Source organism: Neoarius graeffei, chromosome 11 (genome assembly GCF_027579695.1).
Source record: "Neoarius graeffei isolate fNeoGra1 chromosome 11, fNeoGra1.pri, whole genome shotgun sequence".
Taxonomy (NCBI): Eukaryota; Metazoa; Chordata; class Actinopteri; order Siluriformes; family Ariidae; genus Neoarius; species Neoarius graeffei.
Genome location: NC_083579.1, coordinates 53,873,760 through 53,890,272, shown reverse-complemented (window position 1 = coordinate 53,890,272; position 16,513 = coordinate 53,873,760). Strand labels below are relative to the sequence as shown.

The 16,513-nt window shown below is 41.8% G+C and overlaps 1 protein-coding gene and 1 non-coding gene across 2 annotated transcripts in view; both read right to left on the bottom strand.

Annotated features, from left to right (window-relative positions):
• The window catches only part of eprs1 (glutamyl-prolyl-tRNA synthetase 1), a 77,729-nt gene that overhangs the window by 7,396 nt on the left and 53,820 nt on the right, over nt 1–16,513 (bottom strand). Inside the window, exon 22 of the mRNA XM_060934205.1 lies at nt 13,213–13,475. Within this exon, the coding sequence (XP_060790188.1) occupies nt 13,213–13,475 (263 nt within the window). The remainder of the gene's footprint in view (nt 1–13,212; nt 13,476–16,513) is intronic.
• LOC132894710 (small nucleolar RNA SNORA47) lies at nt 10,659–10,791 on the bottom strand. The gene has a single exon (XR_009655673.1). It is a non-coding gene; the product is annotated as a small nucleolar RNA SNORA47 (small nucleolar RNA).

The following is a 16,513-nucleotide window of genomic DNA, read 5'->3' as shown; positions in this document are numbered from 1 at the left end:
ACACACTCCTAAACCTTGTGGACAGCCTTCCCAGAAGAGTTGAAGCTGTTCTAGCTGCAAAGGGTGGACCGACATCATATCGAACCCTATGGATTAGGAATGGGATGTCACTTAAGCTCGTACGTGAGTCAAGGCAGTTGAGCGAATACTTTTGGCAATATAGTGTATATATGTTTACCAAGAAAACTTGTGTCCAGCTTATAGAGAGACTCATATTCTTTCATTTTCTCTTCAAGGAAGTTTAAAAATAGCTTTTCTACCCCTTAACAGTCAGCTCGCCATAGGTGTGGCAGACTGTGCCGGCGTAGACAGCAGTGTGCTTTTTGTCAAGAGCAAATGTCATGTCATGTCATGTTATGCATGCTGTCGCTCAGGTAGAAATTGCCCCCAAGAACTTTCTGGCCTTTTAATGCTGTAAATTCATTAATTCATTGATTAAATTCATTGATTAGCCTGGCTAATCAATGTAGTCAGTTTCAGGTTCTTACACCCCTTAAGATTTGACCTTCAAAAGGTAGAAGTTGTACATGGGATCATCATCTACTGCTGCAATGGCCACTGTACTTCCCTTTATTGCAAGGTCAGCTATATGAACCGTTGTGTCATAGTCAAGTGCGTTTTCCTCTCTGGTTCACCTAGTTGTTGCTACAGAGCCAGCTCTTTCAATGTTGATCTCTTCCTGCCATGCCTTGTTTGTACAACGAGTTTAATCATCGGCAAAGCAGCTCATGCAGAAACATTATGGGTATCTTCACCTTTTCTTGCTGGGCTAAAGACTTTATGCAGTGCCATTGCCTAATATCCTTCACCTCTTTGAACTTCCTTCCCTCTCCGATGGTATGGAGAAGAATACTCTTCGTTTGAGGTGCACTGCGTTAGCTCTGGCTGCAAAGCTTGAAGTGTGCTGCGTGAAATTGACCTCCAGGTATTCTTGCATGGCTTTTATGCCGTTTATGGTGGGAGTTCTGTTTAGGACAGCCTGGCTAATCTTTTGCTTCACACAAGAGCGAGCTGCATCTTGCTCTCCTTTTGCATGGGAGGTTTCAAAGTAATTTCTTTGAATAGCACAGCTAAAATCAGCAAGTGAGCAAGAGAGATCACCAATACAGTGCCTTGATTTATACTGAGGAGCACAACCATCTGAACTCATGCATTTATTTATTTTTTTAAACTTCATAGTTGAAATGGCTCAAGTATCCCTGGACAAGTTGTTTCATGTTATGTACACCGTCTTGATCTTGCACTGCATCATCTGAGATTACGAAAGATGTTCTTTTATGATGTTGGGTTCTTCCTCTGAGCTACCTTCATCATCAAAGGCTTCCACTGTGTGGCAATAGAGGATTGCGACATGAAGCAATACTTTGTCAAAGTATCTCATCTTGCTGTCAGTGTGAATAACTTTCAGAATAATCATGCACACATACTGCATGACCAACGGGCAGGTTTTCTAGGAGGCCATCTAGCTGATCTTTTTGCCATAATGAGTAGGAAGGGTAGTCCTGAAGTAACTCTTTAAAATAAGGAAACTGCTTACGAGGTGAGGTCTCCCTTGGCATTAAAGTGCATATCACAGGTAAATTCAGGAACAAGATCAATGTAATTCTCCTATTTTATATTAAGCTTTCATCAAATATCTGTAACATTCTGCATTCTCTGCAATTTTTTTTTACCTTGCGCAATACCAGAAAAATTCAGTTGAAATCAAGCCATTTGAGGCGAATTGGTCCGCCTCTGAAAAAACTTGGCATTTTAATTTCCCAGGAAACATTGATTTTCGTGACGTCATCTGTGGGACGCCTCCCTCTGAATCCTACGTCAGCGCTGGTTTGTTTATGAGAAAATGACCTGGTGGTTTTCTGCAAATTTCTTCAACGCTATCGCGTAATTATTAAAATGGTTAACAGATGCATCATAGGAGGGTGTAGCAACACCAATCTTGATGGGATTAGTACTCATCGTTTTCCAAAAGACCGGACAATGAGAGAGAAATGGGAGCGCTTGGTCTACACAGGCTGTGCACTGAAACCATGCAAAGCTCACACAGCCTGCTGGCGCTTCCGCAGGTGACGTCACGAATCTGGCTCCAGACTCATTTGAGATTTTTCCAGACGCGTTTTTTTAATTTTATTTTTTTCTGCTGTAGACAGATAGCCTTGTGCAAAATTACCCTTCTGGATGAGTGTGTAAAGGGACATACTTTCATATTTAAAAAACAAGCAAAAAAACAAAACAAAAAAAAAACCCCCAAAACCCAAATTGGTCCAGAATATGCACTTTAAGGCTATCATCACATATTCCTGACCAATCGGAAAGAAAGTTGCCTGCTGGTATATATTCATAGTGCGACCAATGAACAGTCCCCTCTTGTGAATTTTCCTCAGGCAGCTCTTCTAAATCAGTCAATGCCACAGGAAATCACACTCGCACTTCAAGCGCTTAATGCTGTAGTAGATGCTGCTGTATTGCTTAAAACAAAGTGCCTTCTATACAACATCTGTGAGGGATTTCCAGATGATAGAGTCATTGCCACGCCGGTTTTTCAAAATCCCTTTCCTGAATTTAAGGCATGTGCCAAAAATGATCTTGGCCTCAATCTGCTTTCAACAAAAGACACAATTTCCTGTCTCTCTCTTTAGCCTGCTTTACAAAAAACACCCCTTCAGGCTTTCAAAACTTCCTTTGCTCAACTGTTACCTCAGGGTGGAGTTCTTTAAACACTTGAAAAGCCTCCATCTGCATCTTTTCAAGGGCATGCTTGGCACGTTTGATATATTCATTTTTACCAACGCGTTAATGTTGTTCTTGTCTCCAGTTGGCCGGCTAGCTGTACTTCACCAGTAATTAAATATCTTCTTGTCATGCTCTTTCTGAGGAGCTTTCCAAAAACTTTGTGCTTCATGTACAGGGCCTTGCAAAAGTATTCATCCCCCTTGATGTTTGCCCCATTTTGTTGCATTACAAGCTGGAATTAAAATGGATTTTTTGGGGGGTTAGCACCATTTGATTTACACAACATGCCTACCACTTTAAAAGGTGCACATTTTTTTAAATGACGACACAAACAATAAGGTGAAAAAAAAAACACAGAAACCTGGAGTGTGCATAAGTATTCCCCCCCCCCCAAGTCAATACTTTATAGAGCCACCTTTTGCTACAATTACAGCTGCAAGTCTCTTGGGGTATGTCTCTATTAGCTTAGCACATCTACCCACTGGGATTTTTGCCCATTCCTCAAGGCAAAACTGCTACAACTCCAAGTTAGATGGGTTGTGTTGGTGTACAGCAATCTTCAAGTTATGCCACGGATTCTCAATTGGATTGAGGTCTGGGCTTTGATTAGGCCATTCCAAGACATTTAAAATGTTTCCCTTTAAATCACTCCAGTGTAGCTTTAGCAGTATGTTTAGGGTCATTGTACTGCTGGAATGTGAACCTTCGTCCCAGTCTTAAACCTCTGGCTGACTCAAACAGGTTTTCCTCCAGAACTGCCCTGTATTTAGTGCCATCCAGCTTTCCTGTCCCTGCAGATGAAAAATATCCCCACAGCATGATGATGCCACCACCATGCTTCACTGTAGGGATGGTGTTCTTAGGGTGTTGGGTTTGCACCACACATGGCATTTCCCATGATGGCCAAAAAGTTAAATTTTTGTCTCATTTGGCCAGAGAATCTTCTTCCATGTGTTTGGGGAGTCTGCCACATGCTGTTGGGCAAACTCCAAACGTGATTTTTTTTTTTAAACAATGACTTTTCTGGCGGCGGCACGGTGGTGTAGTGGTTAGCGCTGTCGCCTCACAGCAAGAAGGTCCTGGGTTCGAGCCCCGGGGCCGGCGAGGGCCTTTCTGTGTGGAGTTTGCATGTTCTCCCAGTGTCCGCGTGGGTTTCCTCCGGGTGCTCCGGTTTCTCCCACAGTCCAAAGACATGCAGGTTAGGTTAACTGGTGACTCTAAATTGACCGTAGGTGTGAATGCGAGTGTGAATGGTTGTCTGTGTCTATGTGTCAGCCCTGTGATGACCTGGCGACTTGTCCAGGGTGTACCCCGCCTTTCGCCCGTAGTCAGCTGGGATAGGCTCCAGCTTGCCTGCGACCCTGTAGAAGGATAAAGCGGCTAGAGATAATGAGATGAGATGAGAGACTTTTCTGGCCACTTTTTCATAAAGGCCCACTCTGTGGAGTGTATGGCTTAAAGTGGTCCTATGGACAGATACTCCCATCTCCACTGTGGATCTTTGCAGCTCCCTCAGCGTTATCGTTGGTGTCTTTGTTGCATCTCTGATTAATGCCCTCCTTGCCCGGTCTGTGAGTTTTGGTGGGCGGCCTTCTCGTCAGGTTTTTAGTGGTGCCATATTCTTTCCATTTTGCTATAATGGCTTTAATGGTGCTCCCTGGGATATTCCAAGTTTGGGATTTATTTTTTTAAAATAACCCAACCCTGATCTATACTTCTCCACAACTTTGTCTCTGACCTGTTTGGAGTGCTCCTTGGTTTTCATGTTGCTTGCTTAGTTGTGTTGCAGAGTCAGGGTCCTTCCAGAACAGGTTGATTTATACAGACATCATGTGACAAATTGATTGCACACAGGTGGATCTTAATCAACTAATTATGGGACTTATGAAGTGAACTGGATGGACCAGCTCTTATTTAGGGGTTTCATACGAAAGGGGGTGAACACTTGTGCACACTCCAGATTTCTGTTTTTTCATCTTGTGTCACAACTTAAAAAAAAAAACCACAATGTGCACCTTTAAAGTGGTAGGCATGTTGTGTAAATCAAATGGTGCTAACCCCCCCAAAATCCATTTTGATTCCAGCTTGTAATGCGACAAAACGGGGCAAACACCAAGGGGGATGAATACTTTTGCAAGGCCCTGTACAGCCAACTCGCTTGGTCACTTTTTAAAACCTCGTGTTTTTATAGCTTAGCTTATGCTTTGTTCAGTGAGGTTAAGTAAAGTAATTTTCCTAAAGATTTCTTGGCTCTAGGCTATTTTACACGATCACTAAATTTAAGAGATTTAAAAGCGCTCATCGTAGCTCTTTGTTTGCTCAAGCTGGACTGTTTTACCTTGCTTATTCCTGACGATATGTTGGATGTAAGAGTCTTTAGTGTCTTCACCTCTTTTTCCTTCTGGTGTTATCAAGACACTGCAGCTGGAGAGAATTTTCTGCATTCTGGGACTGTTGATACAGACACCGTATCATGGCTGAAGTGCCCTTGATCAAGGCACCTAATCCCCAACTGCTGTAATATAGCTGCTCACTGCTCCAGGTGTGTGTGTGTGCTCATTGCTCACTTGTATGGGTGTGTTCACTGCTTCAGATGGGTTAAATACAGAAGAGGAATTTCACTGTGCTTGAGTGTACACATGACAAACACTACGTTCACACTGCAAGGCTTAATGCTCAATTCCGATTTTTTTGTGAGGTCGTTCACATTAACAAATATATGCGACTTGTATGTGATCCTCAGTATGAACGAAAAGCGACCTAAAAGCGTTCCGCATGCGCATTGCAGGATACGACGATGTCACACGCAGTGAGCATGGCCAGTGTTTACGGAAGTAACCTAAAGTTTCCTGTGTATGACAGTAGCCAGCATGGAGTACCTGGCGATGATGCAGTTGTTGCGACGAAGCCAGAACATGCACAATAGCCTGATATTAAGGAGGAGGTTGAGGGCAAGGGTTTTGGCTCAGGCGTTCTGCGGGGTAGTGACTGCAACCTCCGTTCAAAGGAACATCAAAGCCATGTTGTTGTAACTTTTTTTGAGAGACCCGCCGCCTACTTCAGCGCAGAATAGTGACGTTTGTGGCTTGTTGATGACGTGCAAGTCGGATGAATGCGACCTGGCGGTTCAGACTGAAGTCGCATATGAAAAGATCGGATAGGAATCGGAATTAGGACCACATATCCAAACGGCCTGGGTCGGATTTGAAAAAAAAACAAAAAAAAAAACGGATCTGTGTCGTTCATATTGTCAATAAAAGATCGGATACAGGTCACATATGGGCGAAAAAAATCGGATTTGAGTCACTTCAGCCTGCAGTGTGAACGTAGTGATAGACTTCTTCTGTTCACAAGAATCTGGACGATATGTTTTTTTTTTTTTTTGCAAAGCATAGTCAAAGGAAAACTTCCTGCCAACAATGGCACTTTTTTTGAGGTCTGATTTGGAAATCCCCAGTCCACATCTCCTTTGAACCAATCGTTTCTCAGCTTGTTCACGTTGCCTTCGTTCTTTGTATTTTCTTACGCTTTCTCTGGTCTGCTTGTTAAACTTTTCTTCCCTTCTCGTTTTCTTCTTGGGCAGTTTTTCTTCTACCTTCTCTCTGAGGCCACATTTCTTCAAACCGTGTCTGGTTCGTGGCGGCTGCTTTGACATTTCCCACTTTTCTCAACGTCACTTCTTGACTTATTCGATTTTTTCCTCATGATTAAGGTAATATTCTTCATCTCTCGCTTCTTTTTCTTTTTTGTGCGGCTTGTTTACAGGAAATTGGCGGCGATTCAGCTTTTGTTATATCCATGAGCTGTTTGTTAAACGTGGCTGCCTCAAGCCAAACTATTTTTAAACAACTATGACATAACACACTTGTTCTATGTATTGAATCCCCTAAGACTATAGGCAATTGCACATTATCCATTCACGAACAAAGTTCTTGAAGAAGAAGCAAAACACCGAGCGAGATTTTAGACATTGTTGGAGTGAATTTCCTTGCTTAATCTCATTGTAACGCTCTTTATGGTTCGTAAACATGGCAATTATGGCAGAAAGTGTTTCCATGTCGTTCAAACTTGATTATCGAGCATTAGACGATTGAAAAACGGCTGAAAATCTGAGCGATGTTGGACAAACACAAGCCCAAAGCACAGGTATCAGAGCAAGTACTCCAATATGCAAGTTTGTGAATTTATTTTCTCATTTCCCCAGGCAAACTTAGATTATCCTGTGCACTTTTAATATTGCAAAAAGTGTTCCTGAATTATATTTTTTCCTCGTACGGAGGCGGAGTGCAAAAAAGTTTCATATTTTGCTTTTTAAGGTTTCGGATATAGCCCATCAGATCGGCAAACAAACGTTTTATTAAATTTTCAATTTTAGGATCGACACTTCGGTTTTGATTTTTTACAGTATTTTCTGAAGGCACTACATGCCACAGTGGCATCATGTTTCATTGGAAGAAATTATTAAAAAGAAAAACCAATGCTCATAAAACATGTCTTTATTGTATAACAACTTTTGTAAATGCTGTTTATTCCAAGTTTTCCTTTCATATTCAGCGAGATGCAACTTTTGCACAATTGTTCTTATATCCATGTCGCCGTGAATAACGTGTTACACAAAGATTTTAGTGCCTTTATTAAAAATATGTGATTCCCCCCCCCAAAGTCGTAACATAATAAATCCCTTTTCTCAATGCCATTTTATAGTACGGTTATTAAGCTACAAATATATTTTTTTAAAAATCCGTAAGATTCATTTAATTACGATCGAGATACTTGATTATACTGGGGAAGAGGTTGCGATATTAGCAATATGATTGGGTGACCGTGCAACTCATCGAGAGTACAGTTGTACTGAATATATTGACTTTACTTACTTATTCTTGTAGTAGACTCCCTAGGTGGAGCATAGGGTGACAAACTGAATATACTCATTCATTTCTTGTTTACAGAACTGTTAAAAAGCAATATTGCACTTACAATTGTGCGGTTATACTGAACATCGGCATGGCTGTGATTTGCTGCAGGTAATCAGATATTCAGTATTCTTATACAGTACACACAGGACACTTTTTCCATGGAATAAAAACATGTATTCTCTTCCCTTCTAGTGGGTTTCATAGCATGCAATATTGTTAGCATATTGCTTATCCTGTGTGTATTACGTCTCTCTACCCAATAGAGAATGAGCATTGAATATGGTTTACGATACTGCACGGTTGTCAAGACATAACATCACACGTTGGAGCTGATGCGATGAGAGTTTTCTGCAGCGCATGTGCCCACAGGAAATTGCTGCAGTGAACTGAAAATACCATAAGATACGTATTACATGTAAAACTTCCGCGCTAGTGAGCAAGTGTGACAATTTGTAAAAACAAACATAGCCGCCAGGTTTGCGTCATTAAACGAGGAAGGTTGAGAGAATTTTGGATGTGTAATGTACAACAACAACAACGGCTGGCTTTTTTTTGTGGTACATCAGATATAGTCCATTCAGCGAGTATGATATTGAACTCGTCTTTGACTCGTTCAATATCATGCTAGCTGAAGGGACTATATCCGATATACCACTCAACGCCAGCCGATATTATTTAAATAAAATCACACAACTGCTACTGTGCTATAGCTTTTATACAACAGTTCTATGAACAAGAAATTAAAATCGACCAAGTGACATTTTGGACACAGATGAGCAGAGTGATACACCGTACAGTGTCCCAGTGTGGTTATAGGAAATATAGGGCCATCCTTAAAAAAAAAAAAAAATCCGTTTCCTGTCCACCGGGTGAGCAAAAAAAATTCAGTTGGGAGGGAGGGATTTATTTATTTTTTTTAAATTATTTTTTAATATATATGGATGGATAAGAAATCGCAATGCTGTGTTTGCTTTTTCTTTCAGTACTTTTTTTATTACAAAAGCAGACACATTTAATAAAATGACAGTTTAATCAACTGAAACTTGTACAAAAACTTTAAGTTAGCATTTTAAATGCTGACTGCAACATTTGCAAAACTTTTACAAAGGTACTTAAAATGTCCGACACACGGACTTTTTGTAGTTCTAAATCGACCGTTAGGCCTAGTTCGGATGAAATTACACTATTAAAATGATCACTGAATGATTTGTTTTTCTGAATCTTTACCATTTTGTTGTTCGCTAAAATACCATTTTGCGATTTCACACTTAGGTGGGGTTTACATTAGACCGTATCAGCGGATCATCAGATTAACGTTTTTAAAAACGATTAGCGTGCACACAGCAACGCCAATACACGATTCGCACGCACACAGCAACGCCAATACACGGATACGCTAATCACATGACTAATTCGGCACGCAAGTTGAAATGTGTCAGTGCGGCTCATCGCTTCCTCCTCAGCGGCTGCGCTCCAAATCACTCCGCCCTGAACAGCGAGTGCCCTCTGGAGGGTGCGCACTCCGGCCCTGTGCAGCTCACAGAGCGTGCGAGTGTAGTGCACGAGCAGTGATTCGGGACTGAGCCGCTGTGTGCAAGTCACTTACCACTTGCAAGTGGAAGGATGGCAAGCCTAAAGACAATCATAACTACACAATGGGCAGTATTTGCATCAGTATTTGCAGTATTTTCATACTTTTATACTCTTTAATGAAAGGTGATACAAGGCGGACGTCTGCGCCGTTTTTCAGCAGTCGCGTCACATGACCAACGCCAGCGAATCAGGAAGGTGGATGTCACAGTGACGTTGTCCAATGACGACGCCAGCTAGAGCTCAGCACAACGTATCCACGTATTCTCAATGTTTACACAGCACCGGACCACACACGATCTGGATTGAATACGTGGACCCTGGCGGATTCCCGTTTCCCGGCGTTTCCAGGCATTTTAATGTAAACGGACAGTGCATCCGCGAAGAAAACGAGACAGATACAGTCTAATGTAAACTTGGCCTTAAGCAAATGTTTGAAAACTCCGAATCTCCTTCCTTCATGGTGGCTGCCATTTTTTTGTGCCGCACGGCGCATGCGCAGAGCTGATTCAGTTCAGAGTGCGCGCACTCGGCGGAGGCAGTAGTGTGTCGGGGCCGTCGGAGGGAACAGAAGCAGAGATGACGCTTATTTTGTCTCCGGTAAACCAGTCTTCTCTCGTTCAATTACGTGCTGGCATCAAAAGACACCGTTGGTTGTAAATGAACCCAAACTGAGTGGTTGGAGTGTATTTTCATACACAAATGGAGAAATGTTGGCTGAGTGTGTAATTGTGTAGCCCCACTGCAGACCGCTGTCATTGTTAATTCATAGCATGCTCAGCTGCGTGAATGTGTCATGCACCGAAAATAAGAGATTTACAAGCCAGGAACGCCTCATGATGCAATACGCAAGAAAAGAAAGAAGATTTACTGCCATTTTACTTTGTATTTGAGTAAAGTGAATAAATAAATGGTCTGTGGAAAATACATTTAACCCTGGGAGCTGCGTGCACAGGAGTTTATTTTGTGTTTACTCCCCCCCGGCTACTTATTTGTCATAGCTGGCTAGTATGAGCCTTAGTGGAAAGCCCTGGGAATGCGTAAATGTCAAGTTCGATTTTAGATTTACGAACCCGAAAAAAAATGTCGAAAAACCGGCGTTAAAAAAAAAATTGTCAACCGCACAAATGGCACTCAACCGGCCGGTGGACTGGAAACAGAACATTTTTTAATAACGGCCTAGGAACTGTTGGAACACTGCTTGACCAAATTAGTAGACTGGAACTAACTGTTATATAAAATGTTAGGTGGTTGGTTATATCACTAAGTCTGTACATTGTTAAGCCCCCCCCCAAAAAAACTATATTACCAAGATGACTTAATATGACCCTCATGAGCATTTGGACACACCAAGAAGCTTCCCCAATACTAATCTTGCCCTCATAGTGATTTCATTATTTATATACTGTATAATCCTGACAAATGTCCTCGACCATAGCACATAATCTGAACTGAAGTGTCAGATATGAATGCAGCAATCGAGATTTAGTCTTGGAGGTTATAACCAGTTATGGCAGTACTGCAACAACGTCCAAACTTTCTCAAGCCTCCATTAACAAACCTTAAGATCTACTGTGCGATTTATTATGATCACAGAAAATAACAGATCGATCGCGTTATTCACGCCAGAGGGAAATTCACCGATTATAGCAGCACAGAGTGCTCCAAATATACTAAAAGTAATTTAACAATATAAATGAAACAAATGTAAATGCATATATTAAAAAAAAAAAAAAGCAAGAGTGCGATGTGGTAGTGCTTTGGGACGTAAACATTGTAAGCATCAGCAGCAGACCTGAGTGGAATTAAAATGGGAGTGCAGTGCAAACTGTGTCAACAGCGACAAGATGAACAGGGATGCACAGTATTGTATAGAGCAGGGGTTTTCAAAGTGTGGGAGAGTCAGCCCCCCCTCAGAGAGCAAATAAACAACAGCGCCCCCCCACAATTTTTGTTGTTGCTATACTTAATGTTCCATTCGTATTTAAAAAAAAAAAAAAAAAAAAAAAAAAGGTTGTTGTACACATTTTTTTCTTTTACACATTTTAAACATCTCATAGCATCGTTAGCTAGCACCTCTTGGCAGACAACACACTGTGGCAGTGGAGCATCTTCAGATCCAGTCCATGAAAATCCAAACTTTAAATAATCGTGGCCATACTTCCTTCTTTTTTCAGTCCCCCCAGGATTTCGCAGGCCTTTTTTGTGATTGTTGTGGGCTAAAATGTCTGATATTGCGGGGGGTTTTCCAAAAAATTGCGATGAAAGTTGCGGTGTTTTTTAGGTTTTTGTTGCGATTACATTGTGGGAGGAAGTGAAAGTTGCGAGAAATTGTTGCGATTTTCTCTTTTTGTGATTAAAATTGAGTGATATGTTAAATAAAGTTATTACCGAAAAACTATTGATTAAAAAAAAAAAAACAAAGACACTGAGAAATGATCCTATAAACAACTTTACCAATATAAAAGATTACCAGGACTACAAAAATGCAGAAAAATAGCCTTTACTTATCCAAATGCACCTGTTGGTTCTAAAGTTAAAGTGCACAGAACCTCACAGCACAACATGAAGTTACCTTAAAATATAATATAAATGCCTCAGCTTTCATGTCTCATCTCATCTCATCATCTCTAGCCGCTTTATCCTGTTCTACAGGGTCGCGCAAGCTGGAGCCTATCCCAGCTGACTACGGGCGAAAGGCGGGGTACACCCTGGACAAGTCGCCAGGTCATCACAGGGCTGACACAGACACCCATTCACACTCACATTCACAACTACGGTCAATTTAGAGTCACCAGTTAACCTAACCTGCATGTCTTTGGACTGTGGGGGAAACCGGAGTACCCAGAGGAAACCCACGCGGACACAGGGAGAACATGCAAACTCCACACAGAAAGGCCCTCGCCGGCCACGGGGCTCGAACCCGGACCTTCTTGCTGTGCAGCGACAGCGCTAACCACTACACCACCGTGCCGCCCCAGCTTTCATGTAAGAAAAAAAAAAAAAAAAAACACTTAATACTAGTACTGTGTGCAGGCAGTCTCTCCTGAAGACTAAATTAAACAATAATTATAAACTAATAAAATAAATGGCTCAGGCTTCATAGAAGAAAAAAAAAAATTTGAACAGAATCTCACAGCATGATGCTGAAGCTGCCTAAACAATGGAAAATAAAATACCATTTTGGCAAAAATGTTGGCATCCATTAATTTCTTGTATTAAGTAAAAAATAATGTAAAGTGCACACAGTCCTTCACTGTAAACATAACACACTTTCAGTAACAGAATTTAAGCCTATATAAACACTGACTCACACATCATGCAATGTTGCCAGATACTGCTGACGTTTTCCAGTCCAAAATATGTTCAAAACCCGCCAAAATGCACTTGAAACCGCCCAATCTGGCAACACTGCGCGCATGCTGCTTCTCTTGAACGTATACGCGGAAGTAAGGCGGAAGGTAGTTTGTCGACGTCACCTCAAGACGACGCCAACGATTGGTCAAATTTGCGGGAAGATTGCGGTGATTGGATATAATTGCAACACCGCCCTGAATTCGCGGGGATTGGTTGAATTTGGGTTGAAGTTGCAAATCGCAACATCGCGAAATCCTGGAGGGTCTGGTTTTTTTGCTTGGCCCAGACTCTGTCTCCTCACTCACTGTAGCTTTAGGTACTAAAAATCGATCCATTTTGTCTCTGGCAAAGGCTAGCTGAAGTTCGCTAAATGTCCGCAATAGTAACTTATTCTAGTTCATGTTTCCTCACGTTGCGCCCCCCCAAAGAACTCTGGCGCCCCCCAGGGGAGGCGCGCCCCACACTTTGAAAAGCCCTGGTATAGAGTGAACATGAGAAAAGGAAAGAAAAGGGAATGAACAGAAGTAAAAGTGACAATGCATATAGATATGAAGAATGGATGGATGGAACCCCACAAAATCACCACTTAGCGCATGTAGGTTTATAGGGGTCATACCGTGTCTGTTTCTTTGGCCCCTGACTGTCTCCTGCTCCTCCTGCCCCACTCTCCTGACTCTGAGGTTTGTCTCCTCCTTTCTGTGGCTTGTGGCCTCCTCCTCGTTTCTCAGACGTGTTCTCGCGCTCCTTGCGGCTCTTGTCCTCTGATCCCGTGTTCCCTGTTCCTCCTGCAGCACTTGCTGGCTTGTACTCCTGTCCAGTGAGAGCTTTGTACTGGCCCTTCAGCTCCAGCAGAGTTTTCACTGCTGTGTCCACCTGTTCCTATTCAAAGGAAGTGAAAAGAACATGTACAGTAATGACCGAACAACTCTTGTCTTGGTGAACCAGAGCACTGTACAGTTCAGTAAAATGTTATTTATCGGATTAGTCACTCTCCGAAAACATACAGCGGATATGAAAACTCTACATGATGTTCATGTAAATAAAGAAGAAATTGTGATTTAAAGAAAGAAAAAAAAAGCAATGTAAAAGGGGGGGGGGGGGGGGGAATCCACATCACAACTTTAAAATTGCAACCTGTACAAATAAAGCAAAATTACTTTGTTGAAGCACCTTTTTATTAGATAGAAAGATAGATACTTTGATAAATACTGTGTCATTGCACAATATAGGTACCCGGCAACAAAGTGCAATTTAGCATCTACCAGAACTACACATGGTAGCATTGTGCACCCAGTATTTTCGGATAAGGTGTCCATCAGCTTTCTACAGCTTGACTTGGCAATATTTTCCCACTCTTTCTTACAAAAATGTTCTAGAGCTGTCAAATTACATCTCCTATGCATGGCCCTCATCAGGCCACCCCACCCCACCCCACAGATTTTCAACTGGATTTCAGGTCTTCAGAATGGCCCGGCCAGAGCCTAATGTGGATCTTTTTCAGTGGCCATTCCTTGGTTGATTTGGCTGGATGCTTCAGGTAATTATCATGCTGAAAGGTGAAATTCCTCTTTATCTTCCACCTTCTAGCAGACGCCTGAAGGTTTTGCACCAAAATCGACTGGTATCTGGAACTATTCACGAGTCCCTGCACCTTGATTAAAAATGTCCAGTTCTGACTGAAGCAGCCCCAAAGGACGATGCTGTCACCACCACGCTTCATTCTGGGTGTTCTTTTGATAAATGTGCTGCATTTTTTGTTTGTATACCACATACCTTTTAGAATTACAGTCAAACCTTGGGTCACGAATGTCCCTATTCACGAACAAAATCGGGCTACGAACACCATTTCCGAACAAATTTTGCTTTGATTCCATCTTCGATGCACGAACGCACAAACTGGCGGGCTTCCGCACCATGTGAGACAGCATCAATTGTACTCAAGGTGGCGCACTGTGAACATTGTTCGTCATTGTGTTGTGTTGATACGATTCCTTTTTTGCATTAAATTAACCCTCATTATGGCTCCTGTTAAGAAGCCTAAACGTATTACTGTTGAAACGAAGAAGGAAATAATAGTTAAACATGAACGTGGCGTTCGTGTTTCTGATCTCGCCAAGCAGTACGACGTGGCTAAATAGACAATCTGTACTATCTTAAAGAACAAAGATGTGCTGAAGAAAGCTGATGTGGCTAAAGGAGTGACTATGTTAACGAAAAAAGGTCTCAAGTGTTAGAAGAAGTGGAAAAATTACTGTTAGTTTGGATTAATGAAAAACAGCTTCAGGGAGGTAGTATCAGCGAGGCTATAATACGCGAGAAGGCTTAACGTTTGCATGCTGATTTATCGGCGAAACAACCAAGTACAAGTGCTGCTAGCGTTGACGAATTTAAAGAAAGTAGAGGCTGGTTCGATAAATTTCAACGACGAACTGGAATTCATAGCGTTGTTAGGCACGGAGAGGCAGCAAGTTCGGACAAAAAAGCAGCAGATAAATATGTGGAGGAATTTGAGAAAAGTTTATCAACTCTGAAGGTTACGTTCCGCATCAAGTTTTTAATTGTGATGAAACAGGACTTTTTTTTTGGGGGGGGGGGGGGGGGGGGGGTGCCAAAAAGGACCTACATAACCCAAGAGGAAAAGTCACTGCCTGGCTACAAACCAGGCTTTTATTGTGTGCTAATGCAAGTGGGGATTTTAAAATGAAGCCTCTTTTAGTGTACCACTCTGAAAATCTGCGCGTTTTTAATCACAATAAAGTGATGAAAAGTAAACTTCCTGTAATGTGGAGAACAAATAGCAAGGCTTGGGTTACCAGAATAATTTTTAGGGAGTGGTTGAATGAAGTTTGTGCACCTGCTATGAAGAAACATCTTGAGGAAAAGAAGTTGCCCCTTAAGTGTCTGCTGGTTATGGACAACGCTCCTGCCCATCCTCCAAATATTGAAGAAGACCTTGATAGTGAATACGATTTTATCAGAATCAAATTTCTGCCTCCTAACACCACACCTCTCATCCAGCCAATGGACCAGCAAATAATTTCTAACTTCAAGAAGTTAGAGGTGCTGGTCATATAATTAGAATATCATGAAAAAGTTGATGTATTTCAGTAATTCCATTCAAAAAGTGAAACTTGTATATTATATTCATTCATTACACACACTTATATTTCAAATGTTTATTTCTTTTAATTTTAATGATTATAACTGACAACTAATGAAAATCCCAAATTCAGTATCTCAGAAAATTAGAATATTACTTAAGACCAATACAAAAAAAAGGATTTTTAGAAATGTTGGCCAACTGAAAAGTATGAACATGAAAAGTATGAGCATGTACAGCACTCAATACTTCTTTGGGGCTCCTTTTGCCTGAATTACTGCAGCAATGTGGCGTGGCATGGAGTCGATCAGTCTGTGGCACTGCTCAGGTGTTATGAGAGTCCAGGTTGCTCTGACAGTGGCCTTCAGCTCTTCTGCATTGTTGGGTCTGGCGTACCGCATCTTCCTCTTCACAATACCCCATAGATTTCCTATGGGGTTAAGGTCAGGCGACTTTGCTGGCCAATTAAGAACAGGGATACCATGGTCCTTAAACCAGGTACTGGTAGCTTTGGCACTGTGTGCAGGTGCCAAGTCCTGTTGGAAAATGAAATCTGCATCTCCATAAAGTTGGTCAGCAGCAGGAAGCGTGAAGTGCTCTAAAACTTCCTGGTAGACGGCTACGTTGACCTTGGACCTCAGAAAACACAGTAGACCAACACCAGCAGATGACATGGCACCCCAAACCATCACTGACTGTGGAAACTTTACACTGGACCTCAAGCAACATGGATTCTGTGCCTCTCCTCTCTTCCTCCAGACTCTGGACCTTGATTTCCAAAGGAAATGCAAAATTTACTTTCATCAGAGAACATAAC